The 26,520-nt window shown below is 47.3% G+C and overlaps 2 protein-coding genes across 4 annotated transcripts in view; both read left to right on the forward strand.

The window, feature by feature from the left end:
• Positions 1-1,188: 1,188 nt before the first annotated feature.
• LOC114500372 (calcitonin gene-related peptide 2-like) lies at positions 1,189-6,143 on the forward strand. Its single transcript, XM_028517045.2, has 5 exons — positions 1,189-1,330; positions 2,394-2,488; positions 2,738-2,884; positions 4,881-5,062; positions 5,650-6,143. The coding sequence occupies exons 2-4, from the start codon at positions 2,403-2,405 to the stop codon at positions 5,038-5,040; spliced, it is 393 nt and encodes a 130-aa protein (XP_028372846.1). The 5' UTR covers positions 1,189-1,330; positions 2,394-2,402; the 3' UTR covers positions 5,041-5,062; positions 5,650-6,143.
• A 5,653-nt stretch (positions 6,144-11,796) lies between these two features.
• INSC (INSC spindle orientation adaptor protein) overlaps positions 11,797-26,520 on the forward strand; it is a 131,003-nt gene continuing 116,279 nt past the window's right edge. Inside the window, exon 1 of one of the 3 annotated variants that reach the window (XM_036029070.1) lies at positions 11,797-12,155. In XM_036029070.1, the coding sequence (XP_035884963.1) occupies positions 12,147-12,155 (9 nt within the window). In that variant the 5' untranslated portion in view covers positions 11,797-12,146. Of the gene's footprint in view, positions 12,156-21,344; positions 21,640-23,011; positions 23,541-26,520 lie in introns of those variants that run through there. The other 2 variants (XM_028516871.2, XM_036029071.1) reach the window with 2 other exon arrangements.

Below are 26,520 nucleotides of genomic sequence, written 5' to 3' on the forward strand. Positions count from 1 at the left end.
GCGGGGGGGCGGGAGACAAGGTGTACCCCTGTGCATATAAAACGTGACTGTTTCCCAAAGCAGAAACTCTCGGGGTTGCTTTCTGGTCCCGGTGAAGTTGATTTGGGTGGGTGCGAACGCTCATTTGCAAACAGCTGGTGCGGGCGCTTCTGTTTCGGCGAAGGCTGGCTTATCTGCGGAGACTGGTGTGTGAATGCGACAGGCAGGGCGTGTGGCTGGGGTCCAGGTATGTAAATGCGGGACTTGAGCCCTGCGGGAAGCGGGAGGGCGCGCCCCTGCCCCCTGCGGGTCTGTAACTGGGTGTGAAAGGCCGGAGGGCTCCTTTCGGGCTTGCAGCACCCACTCTCCTGGGTGGGTCGGCGCTCCAACGGCCTGCTTAACAGTCAAGCGCTTCAGGAAAAGTGAGTGTGGGGCGAGACTCGCAGAGACCCGGGCACAGGCTGTCCCGCCCAGCAGCTTGGCAACAATGCCAGAGGCCCCGGGCAGTTGTGTAAATCAACACCCGCGCTGTCGGGGAGGGTCTCGGACGCTCAACTCCATTTCGAGGATTAGGCAGCTAGAAAGGGACGCGTACACAGCGCTAGTTTAGCGCCTTCCCCAGTTCTCTCATTCACGCCTACCCGTCCTAGAGGAGTGAGGCTCAAGAGGCTTGGCTGCCAGACTGGAAATACAGTTACTTTGCGGGGCTGGCAGGGAGCCAGGGCGAGAGGGGTGGGGTGCCCTAGGCGGGTGAGGAGGGGGAGGGAATGAGACAGAGGATGTCAGAGGAGCAGCCCAGGTGGTCCAAAGACAGCAATCTGTCAAGGCCCTTCTATCTCACCATCCCCTCCTTCAGCTTGGGCTGTTTCCGCTGAGATACCTTTAGACCCCAGGACTGCCGTTCAGCCCCCTGAGGGGGGGGGGTGTCCAGCTGGGGGCTGCACTGGCGTGGTAGGACGGGGGTGCGAGGCCGGGTTCAGGCGCCAAGAAAAGTGAGAGTAGTCACTTTTGGTGACTCCAAATTCCCCGATTTGTCCCCACTTTCTGGACGTCGAAGGCTCTCCACCCTCACCCAGCCCTCAAGCTCTCCAAGCAATGACCTCATTGCAAAAGACAGTCTGAGCGGATGGCTCTCCTCCCTAGTGGACCGGTGCCGGGAGCGGGAGCAATGACGCAATCGGAGCTGGTCGGTCCTGGCCACTTTGGATTGGCCGCGTGGGCTCGTGGGGACCCCCCTCCCACTATCACTGGAATAAGAGCCAAGGGCTCCGCGGGGAAGACGCCCACAGCAGGCGTTGTGTCCATCCGGGTGGACCGGCCGCTTGCACTCTCCTGCGACTCAAGCCTCCAGGTGAGGAACTTCTACCCACTCCACTTTAATAACCTGCTTCAGGATTAGTTCACCCAATTTGCTCCACTTGCCTGCCTGCTTGCCTTTCCTTTGCCTCTCACGACCGTCTCGGCCCAGCTACAGGCAGGTGCTTCTAGCTCTTTGTCCCTCTTGGGAGAAGGCGGGTGGTTGGGGCCATCGGTGCGTTTTCTTCTAAGTAACATCAGTGGAACCCCAAGCACCCCCAGGGTTTCGCCTGGCTGCTGGAAGCCCCGTGAGTCCAGATAGGGGAGTCTGCGGCCCTCGTGTTGGTGCCCGTCGGTGTGCAGCATCCTGCCGGAGTTTGGTGGGTCTGGCAGTGCCCTGTGCGGTCTCTGTCCGCAGGGACCCCATTTCGGCCCTGGGTCTGTGGAGCCTGAGTCTTCCTCTGGGGCGCCTCCAGCCCGCGAGTGTCCCTGGGACAGTCAGTGGCATGGACCTGAGGCAGTGCAGTTAGCGAACCACAACAGTGGGCTCAACTCGGGGTGCCGGCGCCGAAGATCTGCAGCCAACCTGCCTCCCAGTGCAGCCTGGAGACACTAGTACCCCGCATGTTAAATTTTCCCCAAATTCAAACCCACAGCACTCTTCCAATTTATGCTTCCCGCTTTCCTCTCTGCCGACTTAGCAGGAAGTTCAGCCTAGGGGAAGGTGCTCCCAGATTTCTGGGTCTTGGAGAAGACAGGAGATTAAGTATACAGCAGGGCGGGGCCGCGCCTGGTTTCTGTACAGGGCAAGAGGTTTGGGTGTGTGCGCACGCGGTCGTTTCTGGCTTCTCTCTGGCTTCCCGCAGAACAAAGCCAGAACTCTCCCATTCTCACCCCAGGACATTTGTTTCTGCTCTACCAAGACATTTACTAAAATGTATCTTTTGAGATTCACAACAGCCCGTGTGGCAAATGAACAGAACCGAGGCGTGAAGAGGTGGGGTAACCTGCCTGAGGACACAAGGCGGGTGTGGCAGAGGCAGGACTGGAGCCTAGGTCTGCAGGCTCCAGGCCACGCTTGCTCCCGGTGCCACAGTAACGTTATTCTCCTTTTACAGAGAGGCATCATGGGCTTCGGGAAGTCCTCCCCCTTCTTGGCTTTCAGCATCTTGGTCCTGTGCCAGGCAGGCGGCCTCCAGGCAGCACCATTCAGGTGAGACAGCCTGAAGGTACTAGCCGCTGCCCCTGGGACCGGGCAGTTCTGTGCCTCTGAAGTCACAACAGAGGCTCCTAGTGAATCAGCGCCCTCAGGTGGACAGTGGCCCCAAGCCCTGTGGGCTGGGAGTGGGGAGAGAAGGGAACATTTTCAGGGCAAGTCACAGTGAGCAGGAGGACTGGCTGCTTGTCTTGGGGAGGGGCCAGACTGGGACTTAGAGCCTGTATTGGGATTGCCCGTCCCTAGGTCGGCCTTGGAGAGCCTCCCGGACCTCGACCCTGCTGCACTCAGTGAGAAGGAAGGGCGCCTCCTACTGGCTGCACTGCTGCAGGCTTATGTAGAGAGGAAGACCAATGAGCTGGAGCAGGAGGAGCAGGAGACAGAGGACTCCAGGTAAGGCTCCCCACCCACCTTGGCATATCCAGGAGGACATATCCTAGGCAGGTAGGGAAAACAACATCTGGCCAGGAGTCCAGCAGGCTGTCATTCACCAGGCCCTGGAGCCCAGCCATTCTCATGCTGCATGGGAGACAGAGGTCCAGGGACAGCTGGAGGGATTGTGGTTAGACGTATTTAAAAGATCCATTTCTGAAAGCTGTTAGGAAATGAAATGAGGAGGTGTGGCATCACTTTCTCTGGGAATTGGTCTTGCCCCACTGAGGAGATGACCCAGCATCAGATGAATTAAGACTGGTAAGTTTGAAGTCAGCAGGTGGACCCAGTATACCTCAGGGTGTGTTAGAAATTTAACCTGTGTGTGCTGGTCTCTCACACCTTCAAGGAGGCTTTGTTGCACATGTGCAAGGTGCCACCAAAGGCCTTGCAGAGGGTGGGGTCAGGTAGAGCAGTGTCTGAGGTAGGATCTCTGCAGATGTGCATGCTGTCACTGGGCTGGGGTGAGCACCCTTCTCCAGTTCCACCTCCCTGTGCATCCCAAGCTTGGAGCACACACCAACTCCTGCTCTGGCCCTGGCACTGCCCAGTAAGAGCCACGGTTGCACCTGCATCTGCCCTGAGAACCTCTCTGCAGAGCATGAAGACCTGAACAGCATGAGGAAGGCCAGGAAATGTCACTCCTTCCCCACCACAGCCCTTCCCCACACAGCCCTGGCTCAGCAACCATCTGAGTTCTAACGGAGAATGTGTGAGCTGTCCTCCTGCCTGTCCCTCCTGCTGCTGCTCTAAGTGAATCTAAATGACTCCTTCCTGGTCGAACCTGCATGACTGCTCCCAGGGGCCAACCCAGTGCATGGTATTGTTTGGCATGTGTTTTCTCGGCAGCCTGGACAGCTCCAGAGCTAAGCGGTGCAGTAATCTGAGTACCTGTGTGCTGGGCACATACTTGAAGTACATGAACAACTTTCATATGCTTTGGGCTGAAACACCCAGCTTTGGGCTGAAACACCCAGCAAGAAAAGGGATAGAGCCAGCGGCTTGGAGATGGGTAGCTACCCCAACTCTGAGTTGCTCCAGGATTCCAAGTGAAATCCTTACACTCCCTCCTGATTTCCTTTCTTGCTTTCATTGAACTTCATGCATGCAGATTTCAATCTGCTTGCTCTTCAAGCTGGTACTGGTAGCTTTGCTTATGACAGAGAATGTTGGGGGTCTCAGGATGGAAGGCAAGAGAGAGCAGGACCTATAGACAAGGTTCGAGGTAAGAGAGAGTGAGGGAAGCCTAGAGATCACAGCAGAACCCTGCAATTTCTGCTGTATCCCTCATGCATCATCCTTGATGAATAAACCTTTGTTCTAAAAGGGTTTACACTTGGTGGTCATTATTCTGGTCCCTCTTCAAGGCTTGAGAGTGCCCAGGGCCTATGTTTAAGAGTAACACTAGCCTCAGGGTAGCTGGATACAGGGCCTGGTGAGTGGTCCCTGGGAACCAGCTCCAGCATCAAGAGCAGGTGTGCTGAGGAGTAGGCAATCACTTCTTGGAAAGGATCTTGCAAGCCCTGTCCTCTGAGCCTTTTCCAGGTAAGACTTCAGGGAATTTTAATTTTCCCACGGGAAATGGTTTTGTTGGTGCCCATGGCTGGAGCACAGCTTCTGTGTGCTTCTTGTGTTCCTGGGGTGGGGCTGGGCCTCTGCTGAGTACTCCTTCCTGATCTCAAGATCATTATATGTACATGATGATAAGGGCAATATTTCAGCATATGTCCCATGGTCAGGCACTGGGCTTCTTTTTCTTTTTCATGAAGGGCTGCTAGCAAAGTCTATCCAGGCCATTTCCTCTAACAGCTTTGATAATTGCATTTAGGAGAAACACTTATTCTTAAGTGGTATGTTGAAGAGCTACAATTCTTTTAGAGGAGGTCCCATGGGGTAGGCTCCTGATTCCAGCCTCTTACTAACAGGCTTTCTCTTCTTTCTCCATCCTGCAAATCAGTGTCACCGCCCAGAAGAGAGCCTGCAACACTTCTACCTGTGTAACCCATCGGCTGGCAGACTTGCTGAGCAGATCTGGAGGCATGGTGAAGAGCGACTTCGTGCCCACCAACGTGGGCTCCGATGCCTTTGGTCGTCGCCGTAGAGACCTTCAGGCCTGAGATGCTAACCTACTCCAGGCAGGTGACTGCCTTTATACCGTTGGATGGGAGGGGAAGGGATTTGGAGGTTAACATCCACATTTTGAAATTCACTGAACCTGGTAGGTCCTTCAGATCCTCCTCTCCAATTGCATTCTTCCTCCTGATGTAGTGAGTTCCTTCTACAACTCAGCTTGAAGTCAGAGCACAAGGTCAGGCTGCAGAGATGCAAATTCATCTTTCAGAGAAGAGAAATAAACAAAAAAAAAATGCTTGCTGAATTTAGAAAAGGAGGGCCCTGCAAACCTTAGCCTGGGCTACTCCCCATTAATGAACTCAGGTTCAGAAAGCCCTCAACTCTTGATCCATGCTCACAGTTTCAGTCCAGAGGGCTGTATTCATAATACTACTGCTAATGTTCATTGTGACTATTGGATTGTTTTTATTTTCATTTGTTTTAAAAGCCTGCTTACATCTCATACCCATAATTTGTAAATGCTGTTTAGTTAAAGAAGCACTTCTGTACATTCATATTCTTTTCAGTAATAATTCTGTTTATTCCCTTCTTATTCTCCTAGTTCTCAATCTTCTCCTTTTTCTTCTTCCTTTCTTAATTTTTCTTCATCTCAGGTTACCATGAAGCTGAACTCACCACTTCTATTAATTTCTGTTGACAACAACTTGGTGAGAAGGCCCCATGGAAGACATACATGTTTGCATCCTAATAGATAACAAAAAACAAACACATAAAAAACAACCCCCAAACCCACCCTTGTCAATCAAAAGGAATGAAATTGAATGCAAAATGAGCTAATTCCATATTTGTTGTGCATCCTTTTTATATTTGATTCTATGTGCAGTAAACGTGATAGCATCTCTCATCAGCTTATCTGGTAGCAAACTGGTCCTTTGAGAGAGCTATCCTGTTGACCATGGCAGCTTTGCCAAACCGCAGGGGGACGCGACATCACTGCCTCTTGTGGCCTCTGCGGTGATGCTATGCTCTGTTGTAACGGTGATGCTATGCCTTCTTGTCTAAGAACCTGATTGTATAATTTGTTTAAGGAAATGTCAATATTGTGCCATTTGTGAACCTCATCAAGATTAAAAGCATATTTTGGATACATGTGTTTCAAGACCCTGGTGATTTATTTCAACTTCTTTTCTTATGTAATAATAATAATGGTTGACATTTTTTGAGTGCTTACTATAGACAAGACAATGTTCTAAGATAGCACATTATATCTATGAATTCATTTAATCTTCATGACAACTTTATGGAGTAGATATCATTATTATTTCCACTTCACATCTGAGGGAACAGAGGCACAGAAAAGTGAAGTCCAAGGACACACAGACTCAGGTGCTGGTTTCCAGGGCTTATTGTTCCCTTACTGCTGTACTGCAGGCCTCTCGGCGATGGCTCCTGGTGTTTTCCAGGGAACTGTGAGCCGTTCTTTGACCCGGCTTCCTCACATGGTAGACCAGCAGATTTTGAAGACAAATGGAAAAATTTACACATATAAACAGCCTGATCTTTATCTAATAAAATGGTTCCCTTCTACCCATTACTTTGTGCTTTGGGGTGAATGTTTGTGTCTTCCCACCCCTCACCAAAATGTAGGTGTTGAAACCTAATACCAAAGTGATGGTATGAGGATGGGGGGGCCTTTGGGAGGCGAGGATGTTGTAAGGGCAGTTCCCTTCAGCAGTGGGATTAGTGCCCTTAAAAATGAGGCTAGAGAGAATTCCTTTGCTCCTTCCACTGCTGTGTAAGGCTGCAGGGAGAAGACGGCTGTGAATGAGGACAGTGTCCCCACCAGACACTGAATCTGCTGGTGCTTTGATCTTGGATTTCCCAGCCTCCAGAACTGTGGGAAATAAATATTTGTTGTTTATAGGCTATCAGGTTTGTGGCATTTTTTAATAGCAGCTCAAATGGACTAAGACACTGACTTGGCTTCAGTGGTCACTTTATGGTCAATGATATTACTTACATCTACGCACCATCTATTGCCCTCGACCCATGTATTATTACATCAATATATCCATACCTATTTCCCCATCTATCCTAAATGGAAAATACTCTTTAAATGTAACCATGATCTGTCCTGGCTAGTGTGGCTCAGTGGATTGAGCTCTGACCTGTGAATCACAGGCTCACTAGTTCGATTTCCAGACAGAGCACATGTCTGGACTGTGGGCCATGACCCCAGAAGGGGGCATGCAAGAGGCAACCGCACACTGATGTTTCTCTCCCTCTCTTTCTCCCTTCCCCTCTGTCTAAAAATAAAAGAAATAAAAACCTTTAAAAAACCCCCATAATCGAATTTAATAACTAAAATAAATTAATAGTAATTTCTTAGTTGTTTAATATCTCACATTTATTTATGGCTCCAATTCCTCAATTGCATGTGCATGTGTATTATACATACATGTTATATAAAATATACTTATATATACATAATATGTATAAAATCGGAGCTCAAATTAGGTCTTCACATTGCTGCTGGTTGATACGTTTTAAGTCTCCTGTAATCTAGAGGCTCCCCCTCCATCCTTTTTGCCCCCTCCTGCAATTTATTTGTTGGAGAAACTAGGTTATTTGTTCAATAGATTTTCTCACATTCTGAATTTTGATGGCTACATCCCTGTAGTGAAGTGTATAACATGTTCCCTGATCTTCTGTTTTTCTTGTGAGTCAGATCTCTAGTGAAGGAGGGGAAAGAGAAGTGGGAGAGGAGCTCAGGTGGTAGTGGAGGACTGGTCATGGTGGACTGTGTAGGGTGTAGGGAAGGCTGGCTTTCTATCTTACTGATATTCTATATTCGGTGTGAGAGCATCCTCATACTTTGGTTCTTTAGATATTGTTTCCTTGAGTTATCTGAATATATATAAAGTAGCTGATTTAGAATTTTTGTCTAATAAGTTCAATGTTTGTGCTTCCTGAAGAACAATTTCTATTAACTGTCTTTCTTGTACATATAGACTATTCTTTCTTGTTTCTTTGCATGTCTCAATTTTTTTTGAAAACTGGGCATTTTTAAATATAATATAATGTGGGAACTTTGGAAATTGTATTTGCTTCCTACCTCCAACTCTAGGATACATAATTGTTGTAGTTGTAGTTGTTGTTGCTTGTTTGCTTAGTGACTTCTCTGAGCTAAATTTTTAAAGTCTTTATTCTTTGTCATATAGCCAATGAAGTCTCTGCTTGGTTAACTCAGTGGTCAGTTAATGACTGAACAAACATTTCCTTACTATGTAGAATCAATAAGTCTCTCAGTTTTTACCAAGGGGCTCTGCATGCACATTGGGACACACCTTCGACACTCAACCAAGTGGTTGACAGCTCTGCCATAGTTTCAACTTCCTGCTTGCAGACAGCCTCAAGGTCAGATTTCTCGTGAGCATGCATGCAGCTCCATGCATGTACATGCTCTTCTATATTCCCAGGAATGTGTTAGAGCTTTCCAAAGTTCTTATGGACACCACATTCCCCAGATTGTCCTTTTAATATTTTTGGTTAGTCTATTATTTACTCCAAGTATTATCTGTTAGTTCAGGCATTTGTGAATTTATGTAAGTGCCTGATGCAGACACTGGCCCACAGTGTCTGCGTCATTATGGATGAAATGAGACATTCACACAAACTACCGAGTCCAGTGGAGGAAAAGGGACAGCATGGCTTTTCTCTCAAGCTGAGCAAAAGCCTTGGCCCTTGCTATGACCAGCCTTTATTGGGTTTCTCATCATATTACATGATGGTCCTCATTTACTGTGCACAGGTTCACTTTATGTGGTTACCTTTTACAGAAAACAAAGGAGCCAATGCTGCTAATTACATCACAGAAGGGGGATATTTGCAAATGAAAAGGCAAAAGTAGTTGAACCAGTTACACTCATCCTTGGAAGGTTTAGCATGGATTTTAGGAAGTTACTTTGGAGTAAATGTCCTCAATTCAGGGTGAGGGAGTTTTTTAGCGAGAGCAAGACTCAAAGTGGCCTAGGCACATTGCAGGCCTGATTCCCCACAGGAGAACCTATCCATGGGCGTGGGTCCTGTGCATCTCCAAGTGGGAGCTGGGCCCACATCATGCAGAATGGTCTCCTACAAGTGCCTGTTGCTGTTTTCAACAAATGCTCCCAAACAAAAGGCTTTTTGCACTGGTCAAGCTCCACATCAGATCAAAGAAAGACAGCATTGCAAATGGAGTCTTCCAAAGGAATGAGCTTTGAAGGAGGGCCACCCTCATTTGCTAGATTGACAGGTTTTTCTGTGAAGTAGGGCTGTTAGTGTTCAGAGCTACCACAGGGTTGTAGAGCATGGCATGGGACTAAGGCAAGTGAAAATACCACAAAGCTCTCTGTTATTTCTGCAGTTCAACCATTTGTTGAATCATTGCATCTTGTATTGCTGAAAGCCTTTGGTTAGCTGCTAGAGTTTTGAAAAGGCAAATTTTGACAAATTTTGTTACTTCTTTCATTGCTTTTATGGAGGAGAAAATTTCTGAAGACACTCCACTATTTTCACTGAAAAAACTCCTTTTACTTTCATGAAGGATATCTTCACTGGATATAAAAGTATAGGTTGACAGTTTGTTCTTTTAGCATTTTAGAGATGCTGTTTCATTCTTTTCTGGTCTCCATGGTTTCTTAGCATAAATCTGCATTCATTTGAGCCTTTGTTTCTCTATAGGTAATGCACTGTTTTTCTCTGGGCACAATTTTCTTGGAATTTTTTTTCTGATTTAGATTCTCTGAAATGGAATCTGTAAATCTATGTTTTCTGTTAATTTTAAGAACTTTTTAACTTTTGTGTGCCAATATTTTCCTTCTCTTTTGGGTCTCCAGTGACAAATGTTAGGCCTTTTAGTATTGTCCGATAATTTTATTATGTTCAGTTTTAAAGTTTTGTTTCACTCTTCTTCAGACTATATAATTTTAATTGATTTATCTTTAAATTCAGTGATTTTTTTTTCTGTCATTGACATTCTTTCATTGACTACACTCAGTGAAATTTTTTGTTTTGGATATTATAGTTTTCAATTTTAAAGTTTCTGTTTTGTTCTTTTTTATAGCTTATTTCTCTGTTATCAAGTGCTCTCTCTATTGATTGAAAGACTGTTCACTGTTACCTCATAGAATATGCTGTTCATGGGTTTGGGTGTGAGAAACTTAAGTTACCCTTGGACAGAGCATTGAAAGACAAGAGTGAGGAAGGAAATTCCTCACACTCTTTGGCACCCAAAGAGCCTCCTTAGATGGCGCCTTCTGCCAGAGAGACAGGTCTCAGTTGCCCACACTGCTGCCCTCACTGTGACAGTACCCCCTGACCCTGAGCAGCACGGGAGCAGAGCCAGGACAAAAAGAAGAAGAAGAAACAATGGTGATTCTGGCTTGGAATGCCTTCTCTTTTTTTTCTTCTGGCCAGAGAGAGGACAATTCTCTCAGAGTTTTTGTTATCTGTGGCTACTGCACAGTTCCATGACAGAGACCACCTTTGGGTTAAATTTAGAAGACAAAAAAAATACCCAGGAAACTTACTGGCATTTTTATTATTTTCTGCCTCTCCTGGTGCACTTGCTGTTGCTTACTTTTAAGATCCTTTTTGTATTTAGTCTGGAGGTTTTAGTTGAAATCAGTGTGAAAGACAAATTGTAGTGGACTTTCTTCACCTTGGTCAGCATATTTATTGACCGTAATACAATTAAGATAGGAGATAATTACAATTTTTATACTTGAAATTATATAAGATTTTAAACAAGTTTGGATTCAGAGAGAAATCATAATAGAAAAATTAAAATATCTACAATTAAATTATAATGAAAATACCTTATGACAGAATTTGGAGGTGTGGTGAAAGTGATAATTTTAGGAAACTATATAGCCTGATATTAACATTATATAGAGAAAATGATATAGCCCTATATTAACATTATATATAGAAAAAAGGGAAAATGGCTAAAGTTTAATGAGCTAAACTTTAAACTAAAAATTAAGGTGTTTAATTTGACAGATTAGAAAAGAAAAATGCAGAAATCCTGCAGAATCTGAAATGAGATAATAAAGATTAAAAACAGAAATTAACTATAGGATGTAGCTATTGAGTTGGCCAAAATGTCGGTATGGGTTTTTTTTTCCATAAAATAAAAGACACATTTTTCATTTGCACCAATAACTTTATTGATTTGGGTATTTTGAGTATGTCAGCTCTCTCCCACATGGTATAACATTGATTGTTCCCAAGTAATGCCTCCATTTGGTCACTGTCTACCTCAATTGGTCTACCTGAACCTGTAGCCTCATCCAGTAAGAAATCTCCAGCACGAAACTTCACAACTTTTGACACATTCGATCAGTCACAGAACCTTCTCCACACTCTGTGCAAATCTTTTTTTGCGTTTCAGTTACATTTTTACCTTTCTCAAAATAATAGAGGATAATGTGCTGAAAATGTTGTGTATTTTCTTCCATCCTCAATATTAAAATGGCTGCACAAAAATTCACCAACTTTAATACATTTTTAAAAAATGCACACCTGACAGCTGTCATAATACAACTTAATACAACCATTTAGAATTAAGTTAGAGACAACTAAATGCTACTAAAGCCATCATACAGAAAAAAACAAAGTGAAAGTTTTGGTCAACTCACTATATCGAGGGGGATCAACAAAGCAAAAATTTTGTTTTTTGAAAAGAATAATAAAATTGCAAATCCCTAGTGAGGTTTAGCAGAAAAAAAGAGCAGATGCAAATAATATAAAGGAAAAAAGAGAACATACCCATATATAAAGCAGAGATGAAATAATAGTAAAGAACATTACAGTTACCCTTATGCCAATAGTTCTTATGATTTAGATAAAATGGAGAACCTCCTAGCAAATACAGACCTATTAAAACTCACTTGAGAAGGAAGGGGAATCTTGAATAATTATATAACTATAATATATTGAATCAGATTTTGTAAAATCTGATCACAGTGACAACATAGACCTGTTGGAATTACTGATGAATTTTCATTCTCATTTCTTAGCTCCCAGAATGATGATCTAGGGACCTAAAAACTTTTCAAAAGCCCATGAAGATATTTGAGTTTCTGAAGTATGTTATTGACTTCAAAATATGAAAATGGTAAAACAGATTTAAAAATGTTTATTTAAATATCTACATGTCCATTGGTCTACTCCAGCTCAACTCTTATGTAGTTTTATAAAAATTATACCTACTGTGGAATGCGGGTGCATTTTACTATGATGTGGGGGTAAGGATGTCAAAAATAAAAGTAGGGGCCTAGCAACATTTTAAAATACCCTCTTCCCCGTCCCTCCCACTGGGTGCAAAATTGTCCCTTGTCCACCAGAGGGCGCACCAAGCAGGCTCTTAAACTTGCTTTGCCTGAATTCTCTCTTCCCAGTTGGTCCCAACCCAGATTCACCTCTGTTCCCGGTCCAGAGCTTTGGTTCGCTGGCTTGTAAATTTGGGATAATGACTTCTCCTTCACAGAGGTAAACCAATGTCCCACCAAAGGCACTTAGGATTCTGGGGGCAGATGGTCGCCCTTAGGAGGAAGGGAGGCTGGAAACTTCTTACCTGAGGGGCCTTGACTAAGACAGCCTCGGACTGAGAAAAGGGCAGCCCCGGTAAGACTTACACGGTCACCTTGATTTCCCTCAAAGGACAAAGGCTGGGGCAGAGATGGAAGAATGGTGGGAGTGGGGAGGCAGTAAAGGCGTGAACTGGGAGCTCACATTTTGACACTGAGCCTGTCTTTCCTCTCTAAGAATTACGATTCAAAACGGTTGTCGGTGCTCACAGGAGACTTAGAGATCTCTCTGTTAGAATTGTGGGGTAGGTGAAGAAGACAAAATTGGGAAGTTTTATGGAGTAATTAGTCTTGAATTCAGTGTCAAATGGCTGGTAGGATTTTTTAATTAAAAAATTTAAATAACTTCTTTTTCTAATTATAAAATAAAACACTCACTATAGAAAATACAGGAAATGCTCCTCACTACCCACCCCCAAACCCCCACAAGGCAGAAGTGTGTTTCTTAGTTATTGCACTATCCAGAGAAATCTACCAGTAATATTTTGGTACATGATCTTTCCTTTATATCTTATGCACATATTTATAAAAATGTAAAACTACTTTGAAACTGCCTCTTTTTCAGTGTACATTTTCTATGTCATCATGTTTTTCCATTGCATAATTTATGTCCATTTCACATCCTCTTGAATAAATGTGTTAGTTTATTTAATCAATCCCTTCTATAGATGTAAATTGCTTCCAGATTGTTATTGTTATAAAAATGCTGTAATAATCATCTTTGGAGCTAAATTTTGCAAGAGATTTATATTTATTTCCTTGTGTGTGGATACAATATGGGATCACCTTAATTTAATTTTAGTCTAATGTGATACCATTTTGTTCTTCTTTCTAAGAGCAGGATTGTAAGAGTCAAAGAGTAAATGCATATATAATTTTGCTAGAGGCAATAGAGCATTTTCCATTCTCACAAACCACGTGTAGGAGTTCTTGTTACCATCAGCCTCACCAACTGAATATACTGTCCAATTTCTGGATGACATGGGGAGAGAAAAATCAACATAAGCAACAGGTGACAGCCCAGAGGTTCCAATACAGGGACAACAAGTAGGAGGAGAAGTTCCAGCTCAATGTGGGAGGACAGTTTCTGAGAGCCAGAGCTGTTTGATGATAGCCTAGGCTTCTGACAAAGTGGCAGGCTTCCTGTCACTGGAGTCGCTCAAAGACAGGCCAGACACCCATTCAACAGAGTGTGGTGCAGGTGGTTTTAGCAACTTTGCATCCAGACCAGGGACTGTTAAGGCCTGCAGAAAAATGCACAACCATACTGATTGATTGCCTCATTTGAAATTTATGAATTAAGACCATGAACCTTAATTAGGCCTTTCTGGCTGCCAGGATATCATATGTCCTTAGTCCATTCACTTTCTCATTTACTTCTAGATCATTATTCGCACCTTTTCCTTAAAACCCCCACCCGCCTCCACCCTCCTTATTCTCGGCTCCAGACCTTGCTTCCTACTTTGCTGATAAAATGACATCAATTAGAAAAGAGTCTCCACCCAAACCCTTCTGCACTGCTGGCATTTGCTCCCAGGTATGCTTCTCCCCCTAGTAGCTATAGATGGACTTTTCATGCTCTGGTGAAAGCCATTTCTTTCATTTGTGCACAGGATCCCATCCCCTTTCCAGCACTCATGGGCATTGCTCCAGCTATTGTCTGTGTCTGGCCTCATTTCTTCCACCAACTCCCTAGTCTCGTTGCTCTCAGAGACACCAGGCACACTCCTGCCCTGGAGCCTTTACTTTGTTTTCTTTTCTTGGAAAGCTCTTCTCACAGATAAGCATTTGCATGGCACACAACTCCCATACCTCCATTTTACAGGGACTGGGTTCAAAAACAAACACGCATAATATAGACTCTTTACAGGAGGCATCTAAAACATAAAAATAGAGCCCTGGCTGGTGTAGCTCAGTGGATTGAGCACAGGCTGCAAACCAAAGTGTCCCCAGTTTGATTCCTAGTCAGGGCACATGCCTGGGTTGTGAGCTAGGTCCCCAGTGGGGGCCACGTGAGAAGCAACCACACATTGATGTTTCTCTCCCTCTCTTTCTCCCTCCCTTCCCCTCTCTCTAAAAATAAATAAATAAAATCTTTAAAACATAAGAATACACAAAGGAAAAAAGTAAAAGAATGAACAATTTGCCATGCATACAGTAACCAAAATGATGACAGTGCTATATTAACTTTGAATAAAAATGACTTTAAGGCAAAAAAGGATTAGAGATATATTAATGGCCATCTTATAATAAAAAAAATAAAATTTGCTGACAGGATGGAAGAATTCTAAATATATATGCACCTGATAATACACCCTCAAAATACATAAAGAATAAATGCATGATTATAACGAGACATTTCAACATACCTCTCTAATCTCCTGGTATGGGAATTGTCTACTTACATGTCTCTCTAATACAAGACTATGAGTATCCCAGGGTCAGAGGCTCCCTTGATCGTGGCTGTATCCCAAGCGATATGCACAGTGCCAGGCCCTGGCTGGCCTTTATTCATTGTTTTCTGGACTAAACTTCCTCCAGCAATAGAGAGGTCACTATTTTCTGAAGTAGCACATTCTTTATTTGGGAATGCTCTTACTCTTAGAAGGTCTTACTTTTCTGAATGAAAATTCATCCCATCCCCAGCTTTTTTTTTTCTTAAGATTTTATTTATTTATTTTTAGAGGGTGCGGAGGGAGGAAGAAGGAGAGGCAGAGAAACATTGATGTGTGAGAGAAACACTGACTGGTTGCCTCTTCCATGTCCCCAGCTGGGGACCTGGCTCATGACCCAGGCATGTGTCCTGACCAGGAATCCAACCAGCAACATTTTGGTTTGTAGGCTGATGCTCAATCCACTGAGCCACACTAGCAGGGCCTCCCAGCTTTCTTAATGCGGCATGGGCATGGATGGGTTCTGGAGAATTTCCCTCTGTGAAGAAGGGCTGTGTTGGAGGCCAGAACTTTTAAACCATCAGTGGGTGTTGATGGCAGAGAATTTAAAGTAGATCAATTTTTTCTTTCCTACAAAATCCAGGGCTGTGCATGGTTTCTATCGGAAGACTCCTTTCTGGGTAATTATCCATCCATCCTCAATAATGTATCTGGGCATTGACATTAAGACTTTTCAATTATTCAAATTGTCAGAGTTTTCAGCTCCTGGTGAAACTTCAGGAAGCTCCAATGGCAGCTCTTGTGTGTGCTTGATAGCACAGCTAAAGCTCCTGCCTCTGTCTTTGACAGGCCCTTAGCCAAAAGTTGTAAATCTGGGAACTGATATGGCAACTCAGCAGCTTTCTGGAGGGTCCAGCGCATCTGTAGAGAGATTCAAATAAGAGGGAGGCTGTGGGGGTTTAGAGAGTTTGTAGGGCTTGGTTTTTCTCTGGGTTCTGGTTGTTTTCCATTTATACTGGCCACCCTCACCCATAGCTTTTCCACCCCTCTCTGCTTCTGCTCTGTGTCCTGCGGAGCTGGGTCTCAGGTCACCTGGGCTCTCTGGTTGGGTTCTGCCAATGCAGGCATGGGCTGGAGATCAGAGGGAGAGTGGAGAACTTCCCTGCTTCAGTGGCATGGCTTTGAAATGACCTCTTCCACGCTTCCACCAGAACACCAGCGAGCCTTTTCCCCATACCTCTCTAGACTTAGAGGTGGTAACAGCTTCCCAGTTGTCTGTCCTCGGGGACCTGAAACCAGTTGTTACTCTCTTAACATTGACCACAAATCCCTCTTCGTTAAATTGTCTTTCATACCCGCTCTGAGTGGACTTCTTTTCCTCCTGGGACCTACCTGGGTTATGAAGTTGTGCAGAATATGCATTATGCCTAAAGATGACTCTCCTCTTTATGGGCTCAAAGGCTTTGCCAGATGCACCTGAGAGGACTCTTGGACTAGGTCTCAGGTGCTATAGATTCTGCAACTCAGAGAAGGAGAGACAGGGTCACAGAGGTAAGAGATAAGCCTCAGATTCTTATCCTCTGTGCTGTGCTCTTCCTGTACACTGCTGGGCCTTCTCTTGGTGCTGCCTTTACAGAGGAGATATGTGGAGGGGGTACTTTCTATGGTTTACCTCCTGTATGTCTCACCACAATCTAATGATGTAATTACTACTGTCCCTGCTTTAGAGTGAAGGAAAGAGGGGCTGGGAGGTTTAAGTAGCTCTCCCAAGATCACACAGCCAGTGAGTGGAAGATCAGAGTGTGAAACCCAAGTCTGTCTGACTCTAACTGCATGAGTTTCACAGGTGTGCACGAATGCAGATGCAGAGGTTCACTTGGGTCAGGAGGACATGCGCCTGCTGCTGAGAGGCCAGGTACTGGCTTAGGTAGGATGGGGGAGGAGAGATAGAGGGATCCTGTGCTAAAGCTGGAGGCCACATGACTGGCGGTGGATACAGGGCCTTGAGGAGCCAAGGAAGGGAACGGAAAATGCATAGTACAACAGGGCTAGTGTACAGGAAAACAACATACCTGTTAGTGTAGCAATAGTCATTTTTATTATTATTTTGTGCCTCTCCCTCAAACCTCACTTTTTCCATTACCCTCAAACTTCATCTTTCTCCCTGAACCTTGCAGCATGAGAAGCAGAGGGAACAGGCTCACGCTGGAGAGGTCACGTGGCTTCTAGAGCCAGGCCCTTGTCAGGCTTTCTTCCACAAGGGCACCTGAGGCTATCTTTAGGCCAGCCAGAACAAGCCCCTGAGAATCCAAATGGCCACGGAATGTCCACTGAGTCACCCCCTCAATTAGGCACCAAGACATAGACAGAAGTGGCATTTCCCTGGCATGTCTCTGCTGTGGTCGTCCTGCTGTTTTTGGAAAGGTGTTGCCCCTCAGATTTTGGAAAGGGGGCTTCTGTCTTAGCTCAGGGAGCATGGCCACTGCTCAGATGCCCCAGATTCTTCAGGACTGTGGGCCTAAGGAGGCTGGCCAGCAAGGAGTGTGACGGGCCACACAGCTGGTGCTGACCTGGCAAGCCAGATGGCCCTTCCTCCTGAGTTAATGGTCTAGATTCGATTGTTAGGGAGGTAGAAGCTGCAGCTCCTCCTACCAGAGCAGTGGTCCTGCAAGTTTAGCTGGCATCAGAATCACCTGGAAAGGCTTGTTAAACCACAGCTTGCTGGACCCTTGCCCGAGAGTTTTGGTTCAGTAGTTCTGGGGGGAGGCCTGAGAATGTGTGTTTCCCATACGATTCCAGGGGTTGCTGGTTCTGCTGGTCTAGGATCATTCTTGGAAACCCTCTACCCTGGGAAAATGGATATTTGCATACTCACTGTTTTTCTTCCTGTCTGAGGGCTGGATGTACGGGCAAGACTGAAGTGCAGGACTCTTGAGTTCTTATTTCTATTAACTTGCTCCGTGGCTGCATTTCTAAACGTGGTTTTGGTTGTGAGTAATGGAAAATAGCTTGTTTTAAGTAAGACAGGGAATTTGTTGGGGTTTGGGAATCTCTCTGAATTCAATGAAGAGTTGAACAGTTGGGGCTTGGGAAGGGCAGGGCGGCCCTGGACCCCTCAGCACCTGGAGTTCACACGCCTGCTATCCAGGGCACTCCAGTCAGGTGATCTGGCCACCACTTACCTCTAGTCCACCCTATTCAAATTCCAAATGGTGATGAGAGATAATCTGATTGGCCCACAAGGGGCAAGCCCTTTCTGCCCCGCCCTTCCTCAGCCAATAAGTTCCATCAAGTGAGTGGTGGAGTGGACGCAGCAGAGGGGCCAGAACGCAGGCAGGGCTGTCCCAGTCCCTCCCACCTTGAAGTGAGCAGCTGTGATCCCACAAAAAGCCTATAAAGGTGACCACGACTACGATTCTTCCCCTCACTGGGCCTTGGTGTCTCTGTTTGTAGAATGAAGGTTTGGGGTCAGAACCTCATGACTGGATCAGTGTTTCTTTCTCAGAACGGGCCAGCATCCTAGCTCCTGGGGTGCTTGAAAAAAGAGGCCCATGTGCTCCACAGTGTGCTGGTGAACGGTCCATAGCAGGTGTCCCAAAACAAAGCAAAGTAAAACAAAACGAAGTGCCCTGATTTGTGGTGTTTGCCCAGTTTCCAGGCTGTAAATTAAACACCCCACCCACTCTGGCCAGTTTCAAGCTGGTAAGGTGAAGTCAGTGTATAAGGAGTTGGGAAGAGAGGCTCACGGGGCTCCAGACCATCACCAGGCTACAGGTTCAGAACCACTGAGGGAGGCCTGGGAACCTGCATTTTACCTCCCAAAGGTGATTCTGGTGGATGATAAAATTTTCAGACCCCCATCCCTAGAGCTCTCTGAGGGCTTTGCTAGTCTTTACATTGCCTCATTCTAAATACATTGTTAGTTCTCACACTGGCCCTGGGAGTCACGGAAAATTTTCTCACCCGAGAGCAATGCACAGGGAGACCTGTAGAGGTCGATGGGCCCAGCTGAGTCCACAGAGCATCTGCACCAGCCTGTATGGTACCCTGGGGCCAGGTGCACCTCTGCCTGTCCCCCGTGAGTTCTCTGTCCCACCATCGCCCCTGGAGGCAGGGCAGCAGCATCTCAGTGTGCTCGTCTCAGGGATGCAGGGGGGGACTGCAGGACATGAGGTCACAGCTGTGGACGCTAGGATCCTGGCCCATCTCTTATCTCTCTGGGTAGGCTGGCCTTTCAGCTGCTATCATCACAACCTCTGATCTGATACCTCCATCTCTGAACAGAGAGCCTACCCAGTGTTTCAGCTATTTTTGTGCAGGGTTCTCACCTTGATAACCTTCTCTGAGCAGGTGGAGGACAGAGTGGAGAACAACATACCTTACTGGAGATGTGCTGAGGCAGAGAGAGCCACCTCAGAGCCCAGGGGAGGCCCTCTAACAGACAGCAGGCCTGGAGCAGAAGCTGGGAAGGTGGTGGCTGGGGAGGGAAAAGTCCAAACTACTGACGGGAATGTAAGCTTTGTCTTTAGGGACTTTTTAGAAGAAACCATCTGTGCTCTGAAGTTAGGTTGCAGGTTTAGTTTTGAGTTGGAATGATCTCTGACTTCCTCTTCTGCTCTTAAGTGGTGGTTCTCAAAGTGTGACCCGCCCCCCCTCCGCCCGCAGAACAGTAGCACCTGCATCACCTGGGACTTTGCAGAAATGCAAATTCTCAGACTTGGAAAGTTCCCCCCTCTTGGAGCCATTGCCTGACAACAGGATTCCAGGTTCATTCGAGGGGGTTAAGCAGTCCTCTCTCAAGGAACCTTTTTCAGTTCAAATGCCCCACAGGGCTGCCAGGCTGAGGTGTCTTTTGACCACAGAGTAGATGAGCTGTGACAGCAGAAATGATTGGGGATTCTGGGATGGGGAGTGGGGTGGGAAACCACAAGAGACAAAAGAGACTGCTCTGGATAGGACAGGCCTTTCTGGGTGCTCTCTAGTGGGGCAGCCTGTCGGAGATGTCTGCTTAGTGTGGAAACTTCAAGCAGTAGTCGAAACTCTTTTCCTCTCTTCTTCTGCAGTTCTCTTAACTCTCCTGGCTCTGGATTCTGCTACTTGTCCTCCATCATGGCCCTGCCCTGTCTTCTCCTTCACTCTACCTCCCATCAGAGTCTTGCCTTCTCTGAAGTATGATTCCAGCCCACGCTCTACACTGCCTGAGGCTTCCGCTTTCACGCCCTACCTTGTTCTATGGGCTCTGTCCAGCCTCATCTGATCTTGGAGGCCAGAACTCTCCTTGGCCACCCCCTGGACAGTGTTCAGGGTCTCCGAGGACCCCCCTACACGGTCCCTTCTGAAGAGTATACCTGCTCCTTTTCCTATAGACCATGTGGGCTCTGCTGGGCCAACTGGATTCGGAGCTGAGGCCGGGGGTTGACTGTTGGCCTAGCTGGCTGAACTGTAAACCTGACATCTTCTCTTCATTGAGGTCCGAATTTGTCCTTCCTGAAGTGACTTGTAAAGCTGGTGGAGCTGGGGTCAGCTGTTGGGAGGGCAGAAGAACATGAAGTTGGGCTAGACATTTTCCTGGTGCAGCTCTGGACCATTGCTGAGGCTTCTCCTTGGGTAGAAGCAACTGTCTGTGGTTGTGCCTCTGAGAGTGTGTGTGCCTGTGTCTTTGCTTGTGCATCTCCCTGTTTGTTCATGAGGATTCCCACACAAATATGTGTGCAGTCTCCCTTCGTCTCATAAGCTGTGAGTCCACAGGCAGGCAATTGAAACCATTCGACCTTCATTTTCCTTGTCTGTATAATGGGAATAACTTCTACACACAGATACTGCGGCGGTGAAATGGAACAATGCACATAAGTCCCTCAGCACAGCTCCTGGTGCCTGTGGGAGGCTATTATTTCTCGACGCCTTATGCAGGTTAACTTTGCCTCCCTGTACATCGGTTTCCTCATGTGTAAGTTGAGGATAATACCTAGTGTTGTGAGGGTTAGGGAAGTTGATGATGTGTTTAGTACGTGCAATAATATTAGTGATTAATAAATCACTAATGCAATAAATATTAGTAATTATAATGCTTATTATCTTTCTGTGTATGTATGTGTCTGGGTAAGAATCTCTGTGTTGTGAATGCCTCTGCTCATCTGTGTATGTATGTATGTGTGTATCTGTGTTTATATGACCAGGCAGCCTCCTGTCTCTGGGTGGAGTTTGCTGTTGGCCCAAGCCTAGACTCTGTGAGCCAGCCAGGGCTGGCGCCGGGGATGGAATTTCCATTAAGAATTAAGCAGGACAGCACTGGGAAGCCAGGCAGGCCAAGGGGAGGGAGGGGGTCGAGGGGGATGATGCTCCAACTCTGATCTCCCTCGCGTGGCCTCAGTTCTGGACTGCCTCAGAGAATGCCTCTGCCATCTTCGCCTTGAGTTTCAGGCCTTGCCGGGGCCATGGCCCAGAAGGATGGGCAAGCAGAGAGGAGTTGCCCCCATGGGCCTCAGTAGGGAAACTTGGAGTTGCTGCAGCCAAGACTGGAGCCATGAGGCGGCCTCCCGAGAGTGGAGAGGCAGCCAGCGGGGGTCTAGGCGGCGGGGGCCTATGGGGCCTACAGGAGCCGAGGAGGCTGGGCTGTGCAGTACGTATCTGGGCAAGTGGACGTGTGGGGGTGTGTGCACGCATGTGTTCGCAAGTGTGGTGCACACCTTGTGGGGTGCAGGTGGGGGATATCCATACTAAGTGTCCTAAGGGAACATTTAGCAAACCAAATCTGTTTCTCTCGTGCCCTGAAACCTAGGCATTGAATCTGGTCCTGGAAATAAAAGACCTCTTAGACGTTTTGCTAATATTTATCCTCATTCCATTTCTGGCACACTAAAAAATATTTTTGCTTTCTAGGTACTTTTACATTCCTAATCTCATCTCATACTTTCAACAACACATGAGCTATTATGATCTCCAATGTAAATGTGGGAAAACTGAGCTTCAGAAAGGATAAGTGACTTGTTCAAGGATACACAGCTAGAAAGTAGTAAAGGCGGGAGGCAAAGTCAGGTCTCTTTAAGGACAAGGTCCAGACAACTTTTTTTTACACTACCTGACCTACCAGAAATGTACTCTGAGAAAACATTCTGCCAACTCCAGTGTAACTCCATGTGGGCGGCTGGGGCCCAAACTCTGCCCCCAGGCTCTGACACAGCCTTCGTTGAAATAGGAACAGAAGCTGCACTCAGGGGACTGGGGGATAGAGTCAGGCTGTCCCTGGATGGATGGAGGCTAGAGTCGACAGCTGGCCTGTCTGGGGGAAATGACTTGGACACCCACAGAGACTGGGTTCCCCAGAGAGCTGAGGCTGTTGAGTTAATGTCAGGAGCTGCAGTGTGTCCAGGGCCACAGAGCAATGGATGTTTTTAGCCATGGCCTAACAAAGGAAGCAGGGGTATTAGCATCAAGGAGGAGAAGGCTGAGATGGGACCTTGGAGTGGTCATTGTGCATGGAGATGGAGCCGGCCTCCCTCTCCCTGAACACCTGGTGCAGGCACGTTGACATAGTTTGCACATGAGGGATTTAGGTTAGACGCCAAGGAGAACTTCCTGCCAATGAGAGGATTCAAATTTGGAGAAAAGGCCCATGGAAGGCTAGGGGCTGCCTTTCCTTGGTGATCCTTAAAAGTGAGGAGAGGCCCTCCAGCGTCCCCCCTCCATTCTTGGCAGGGTGGAAGGAGTTGGATGGAATGACCTTGAAGCTTCCCTCCAGTTCAAGAATGCAACATTCCTGAGCTTTTGGGTAGGAATCAGCCTTTTCTCTAGCATTAGCCATGGGACACAAAGAAACCCAGAGTGGAAGTTTGATGTGCCCCAAGTTAGAAGGCGTCTCTGCCATTTTTGGCAGGTTCGTAATCTAGAGGTCCATGGGGCTTCGGTTCCAAAGGGAAGCACCTGCGGTGAATAAACCAAGTCGCATTCCAGGCATTTGGGGGCTGCTCAAAGTCTGGCGGCTCCCTCCCCGGAGCGTGTGAACCGCACCCAAACCCCTCCTTATTTTGTTACAGCTCCAAGGGAACAGATCGCGGCGCATTCCCTTCCCCTCTCCAGATGCTGGCATGAGGGGTGCATGTGGGCCACCCCCGCCTGACCGGCTCTGAGGCTCTCGGGTGCTCGCCCGCGGTGACTCCCGCCCAACCCGGGGTGAGCCAGGTCTCTAATTAGACTTGACTGCGTCCCCATTCCAGCGCTCCCCACAGAGCGCGACGTTTCCACTGCCGGGGGCACCAAAATAGCCTCTCAGCGGGGCTGAGACTCCAGGCAGCGGAGGCTGACGCTGGACGGGACAGAAGCTTGGCTGGGAGCGCGCTGTTGTTGAAGGTCCTGCCACGGCCGGCGCGGGGGCAGAGTGGGGTGGGGGCGCGGGGCAGCGGGAGGCCCCTTGGGCTGGGCCGGGCCAGCGCAGCCACTTGCTCGCGGCCTCTGGAGCCCCAGCTGCGCCCTGCCACCGCTGGCTGCCGAAGGCACCCTCTCTAGCCCTCCAGCTTCCTCAGAGTAAGTAGACACGCTGCTGGCTGGACTCAAGGGCCAGTGCTGAACCTGCCAGCCTATTGGGGACAGAACATGTTTGTGACTATTTGGATAGTAGGTCTCTGCGTGTCAGTGTGAGTGCCAATGAGTGGGAGTGTGTCTGGGCCAATGTGTTAGTGTGTGGAACTTTCTAGCACGTGCCTCATGGTTGAGTGTGGGTGGGAGAGTCATCAGCGTGTATGGGGACTTACAGTAGGTGAGTCTGGTGTGTGCCCACATGTGGCATGTGTGTCTGTGGCCCAGGCAGCCCTGTGAGGACCACATCTGCTCCCCTGGAAGTGCATTCACATGTGTGTTAGGAAGGCTCCCGGTGGGATGAATGAGCGCATGGGCAGGTGGATAGATGTGTGTGAGCAAGCCATGATGGCAGAAGCTTTGGAGTAAGGTGTGTTATCTGAATTCATACTTTCTAGGGTGACCTGACTTGTCCCCACCTGGGGTGCCTCCTCTGTGGGTCATGCGGCTTTGGTTTCTCAGGACTAAGATGGGCAATAGCTCAGAGCCTTCACCCAACATAGAGTGACCCCAGTTGGCCAGCCAGAGTGGGGAGACAGCTTGGAGGGACCCCACTGCCACACCAGAAGAGACAGGAGGAAATTGAGAGGGGCAAGCAGACCACAGCTATGCCAGCCCACAAACACTACAGAGCACCCACACCCACACACTCACAGCTGCCCATGTGTACACACTCCTGCCCCCACACACCATTCTCACACTTTCTCTCAGGACATCCATGCAGACACTCACGTGCTTCTAGCATGTGGAACTGAGGGCAATGACACATATGCGGTGGGCACCTACATGTGTGTAAAATATGCTTATGTGGGAACACACAGCCTGGTTTGACCCACTCGCAGCCTCCAGGCCCCCTGTTCAGTTCCCCCTTAGCCTACATATGGCACCTCGGGCAACGAGTCTAAGAAACTGGCCTCAGTAGGGAATATCTGAAGTCAGGGGCTTTGGCTGGAGGTCAGGGCAGATGGTGACACAGTGCCACCGGGGTGTCCCGTTGGATCTGGAACTGAAACTGAGGCTGCCCATGGAGCCTGTGGCCTCAGGCTCTGGGCCTTAGAAGCAGCTTTGGCCCCTCTACAAGTGAAAAGGCCAGTCTTGCAGGACTGAGGTGGAGCTCACACCTGTAATTTGTTCCAGGCTCTGGTTAGTACTCTGGGTTTCCCTGCAGCAGAAAAGCATGGCCCTCCTGTGTGTGGACTGGGGTCTGAGCAGCCATGTAAGTGGTGAGTTGAGCTGGGCTGATTCCATCTCTTCTTCAGCTTTAATCAACACTATTTTGAGTCTCCCATCTACAGGTGAGGCTGGAAGAGCTGGCCTTTGCTTTGACCCTCTACCCTCTCCCTCTCTTTCCTTGACAGAATCTTGTTCTCCCTGGCCTTCTTCCCCTGGGGACTACTGGGGACACACTAAACAGTGCTTAGAAGAGTAGGTGCCCTCAAATATCAGCTGCTTCTCGTTGTTGTTATTATTGCTTCTAGACCTCTCTTATCCTGGTCATTCTCCTCTGGACAGGCTTACTGAGGTGCCCAGACTAACTGCTCCTTCAGTTGGGACCTTAGAAAGATGACATTGGCTTTCTCTTCCTTAGTGTTTATGGTTTGGTTGGAGAAGTGCCTGAGCTCTCATTCCGTCGACTCCTCTAATGCAGGCGAGCAGATGGGCTTCAGCTACTTCCTGAGGGGGTGCTGGAATCGACCTTCACCTGGCCTGGTCCCCAGGCTGACCCTTGGCGATGGTTAAATGCCGGCAGGCTGTGGTCAGCCTGGCAGCATTCTTGCAGAGAAAAGGTGGGGAGGGGTGGAAGGAGGAATTCTCTAGCCTTCCCCTTTGTGGGGGTCCCCAACAACTTTAGAACACCAGAAAGTCTCTGGAAGACTGGAGGAATCATGGTGACTCAGTCTCAGGCTGCTTCCCCATTCTTTGTTAGTCAAATAATATATCTGCCAATGAGCATTGCAGACCAACAACAAGGAATCATAAAGCATCATGGGCAGCCCCACTAAATTAACATAATTTCAGTTTAAGGAAGAGAAATCAGACAACAGAATAGTGATAATAATTACAACCACCATTAGTTGAATCTAATATGTGCTTTATTTCATTACTTTTCACAACAACTGTGTTAGGTCAGTAGTGTCCTCCACCCCCATGCTATCCCCCTTTTTTCTGACAATGAAATTAAGGCTTAGAAAGTTCAAGGGATTTCTACAGGTTTGTGAGACTCCTAGGTTGTTCACATAATTTGTATGTTTCCCTTCTTACTCTGGCTGCTAGGAAGCTCTTAGTCCATCATATTGCTCCATTTTAGTAACTATGTTAATTGGAATCCTGGCTTTGACTTCTAATTTTTGCTTAAGCAACTTTCTAGTATATACATCTTTAACCGTAAACTCCCACATTCTTCGCAGAGAAAGATTAGAACAGAATAAGTGAATGAGCAACCAGCAATTGAGCATCCTCTTGGTCTCTGAGGATGAGAACCATATTGCATAGACTTTTGGGGAACATCTCCAATTTCAAATACTTTATCTGGTTTTCAAAGCATATGTCTCAGTTTTGGCTTCTGTATCTTTGGGCTCTGATTTGAAACTATGTCTTGGAGCTTTTCTTCCTTCAGCTCTGGCAGATAATGCCCATCTCTGTGCTGGCTCAGACAATGGAGGTTGTTGAGAATGAATTGGGCCATTGATATATGGCTCCTGCTCTGAGTGCTTCAGCTGCCAGCTCTTCTCTGTCTCAAAAGCATGAGTGTTTGGGTGCCTGGAGGAGTTTGACCCCTGCCTTAAGCCTGGCCCTGTCCCCATGGCCACCCCTTCCTATGTGACCTTGCTTAGGCCCTGGGCTCTGCTGGGAGGTCTGTGTCTCTTGGACCTCAGCTCTGCCGCCCCCCGGGCCACGTGGTGTCTGATCAGGGATGGCCCATCTGGAC

Source organism: Phyllostomus discolor, chromosome 6 (genome assembly GCF_004126475.2).
Source record: "Phyllostomus discolor isolate MPI-MPIP mPhyDis1 chromosome 6, mPhyDis1.pri.v3, whole genome shotgun sequence".
NCBI lineage: Eukaryota > Metazoa > Chordata > Mammalia > Chiroptera > Phyllostomidae > Phyllostomus > Phyllostomus discolor.

Bases quoted from the DNA above. Each gene is read 5' to 3' on its own strand.
- LOC114500372 (XM_028517045.2), top strand. From the start codon at position 2,403: ATGGGCTTCGGGAAGTCCTCCCCCTTCTTGGCTTTCAGCATCTTGGTC. The intron at 2,489-2,737 runs GTGAGACAGCCT...GCCCGTCCCTAG, and splicing joins CTCCAGGCAGCACCATTCAG to GTCGGCCTTGGAGAGCCTCC. The intron at 2,885-4,880 runs GTAAGGCTCCCC...CCTGCAAATCAG, and splicing joins CAGGAGACAGAGGACTCCAG to TGTCACCGCCCAGAAGAGAG.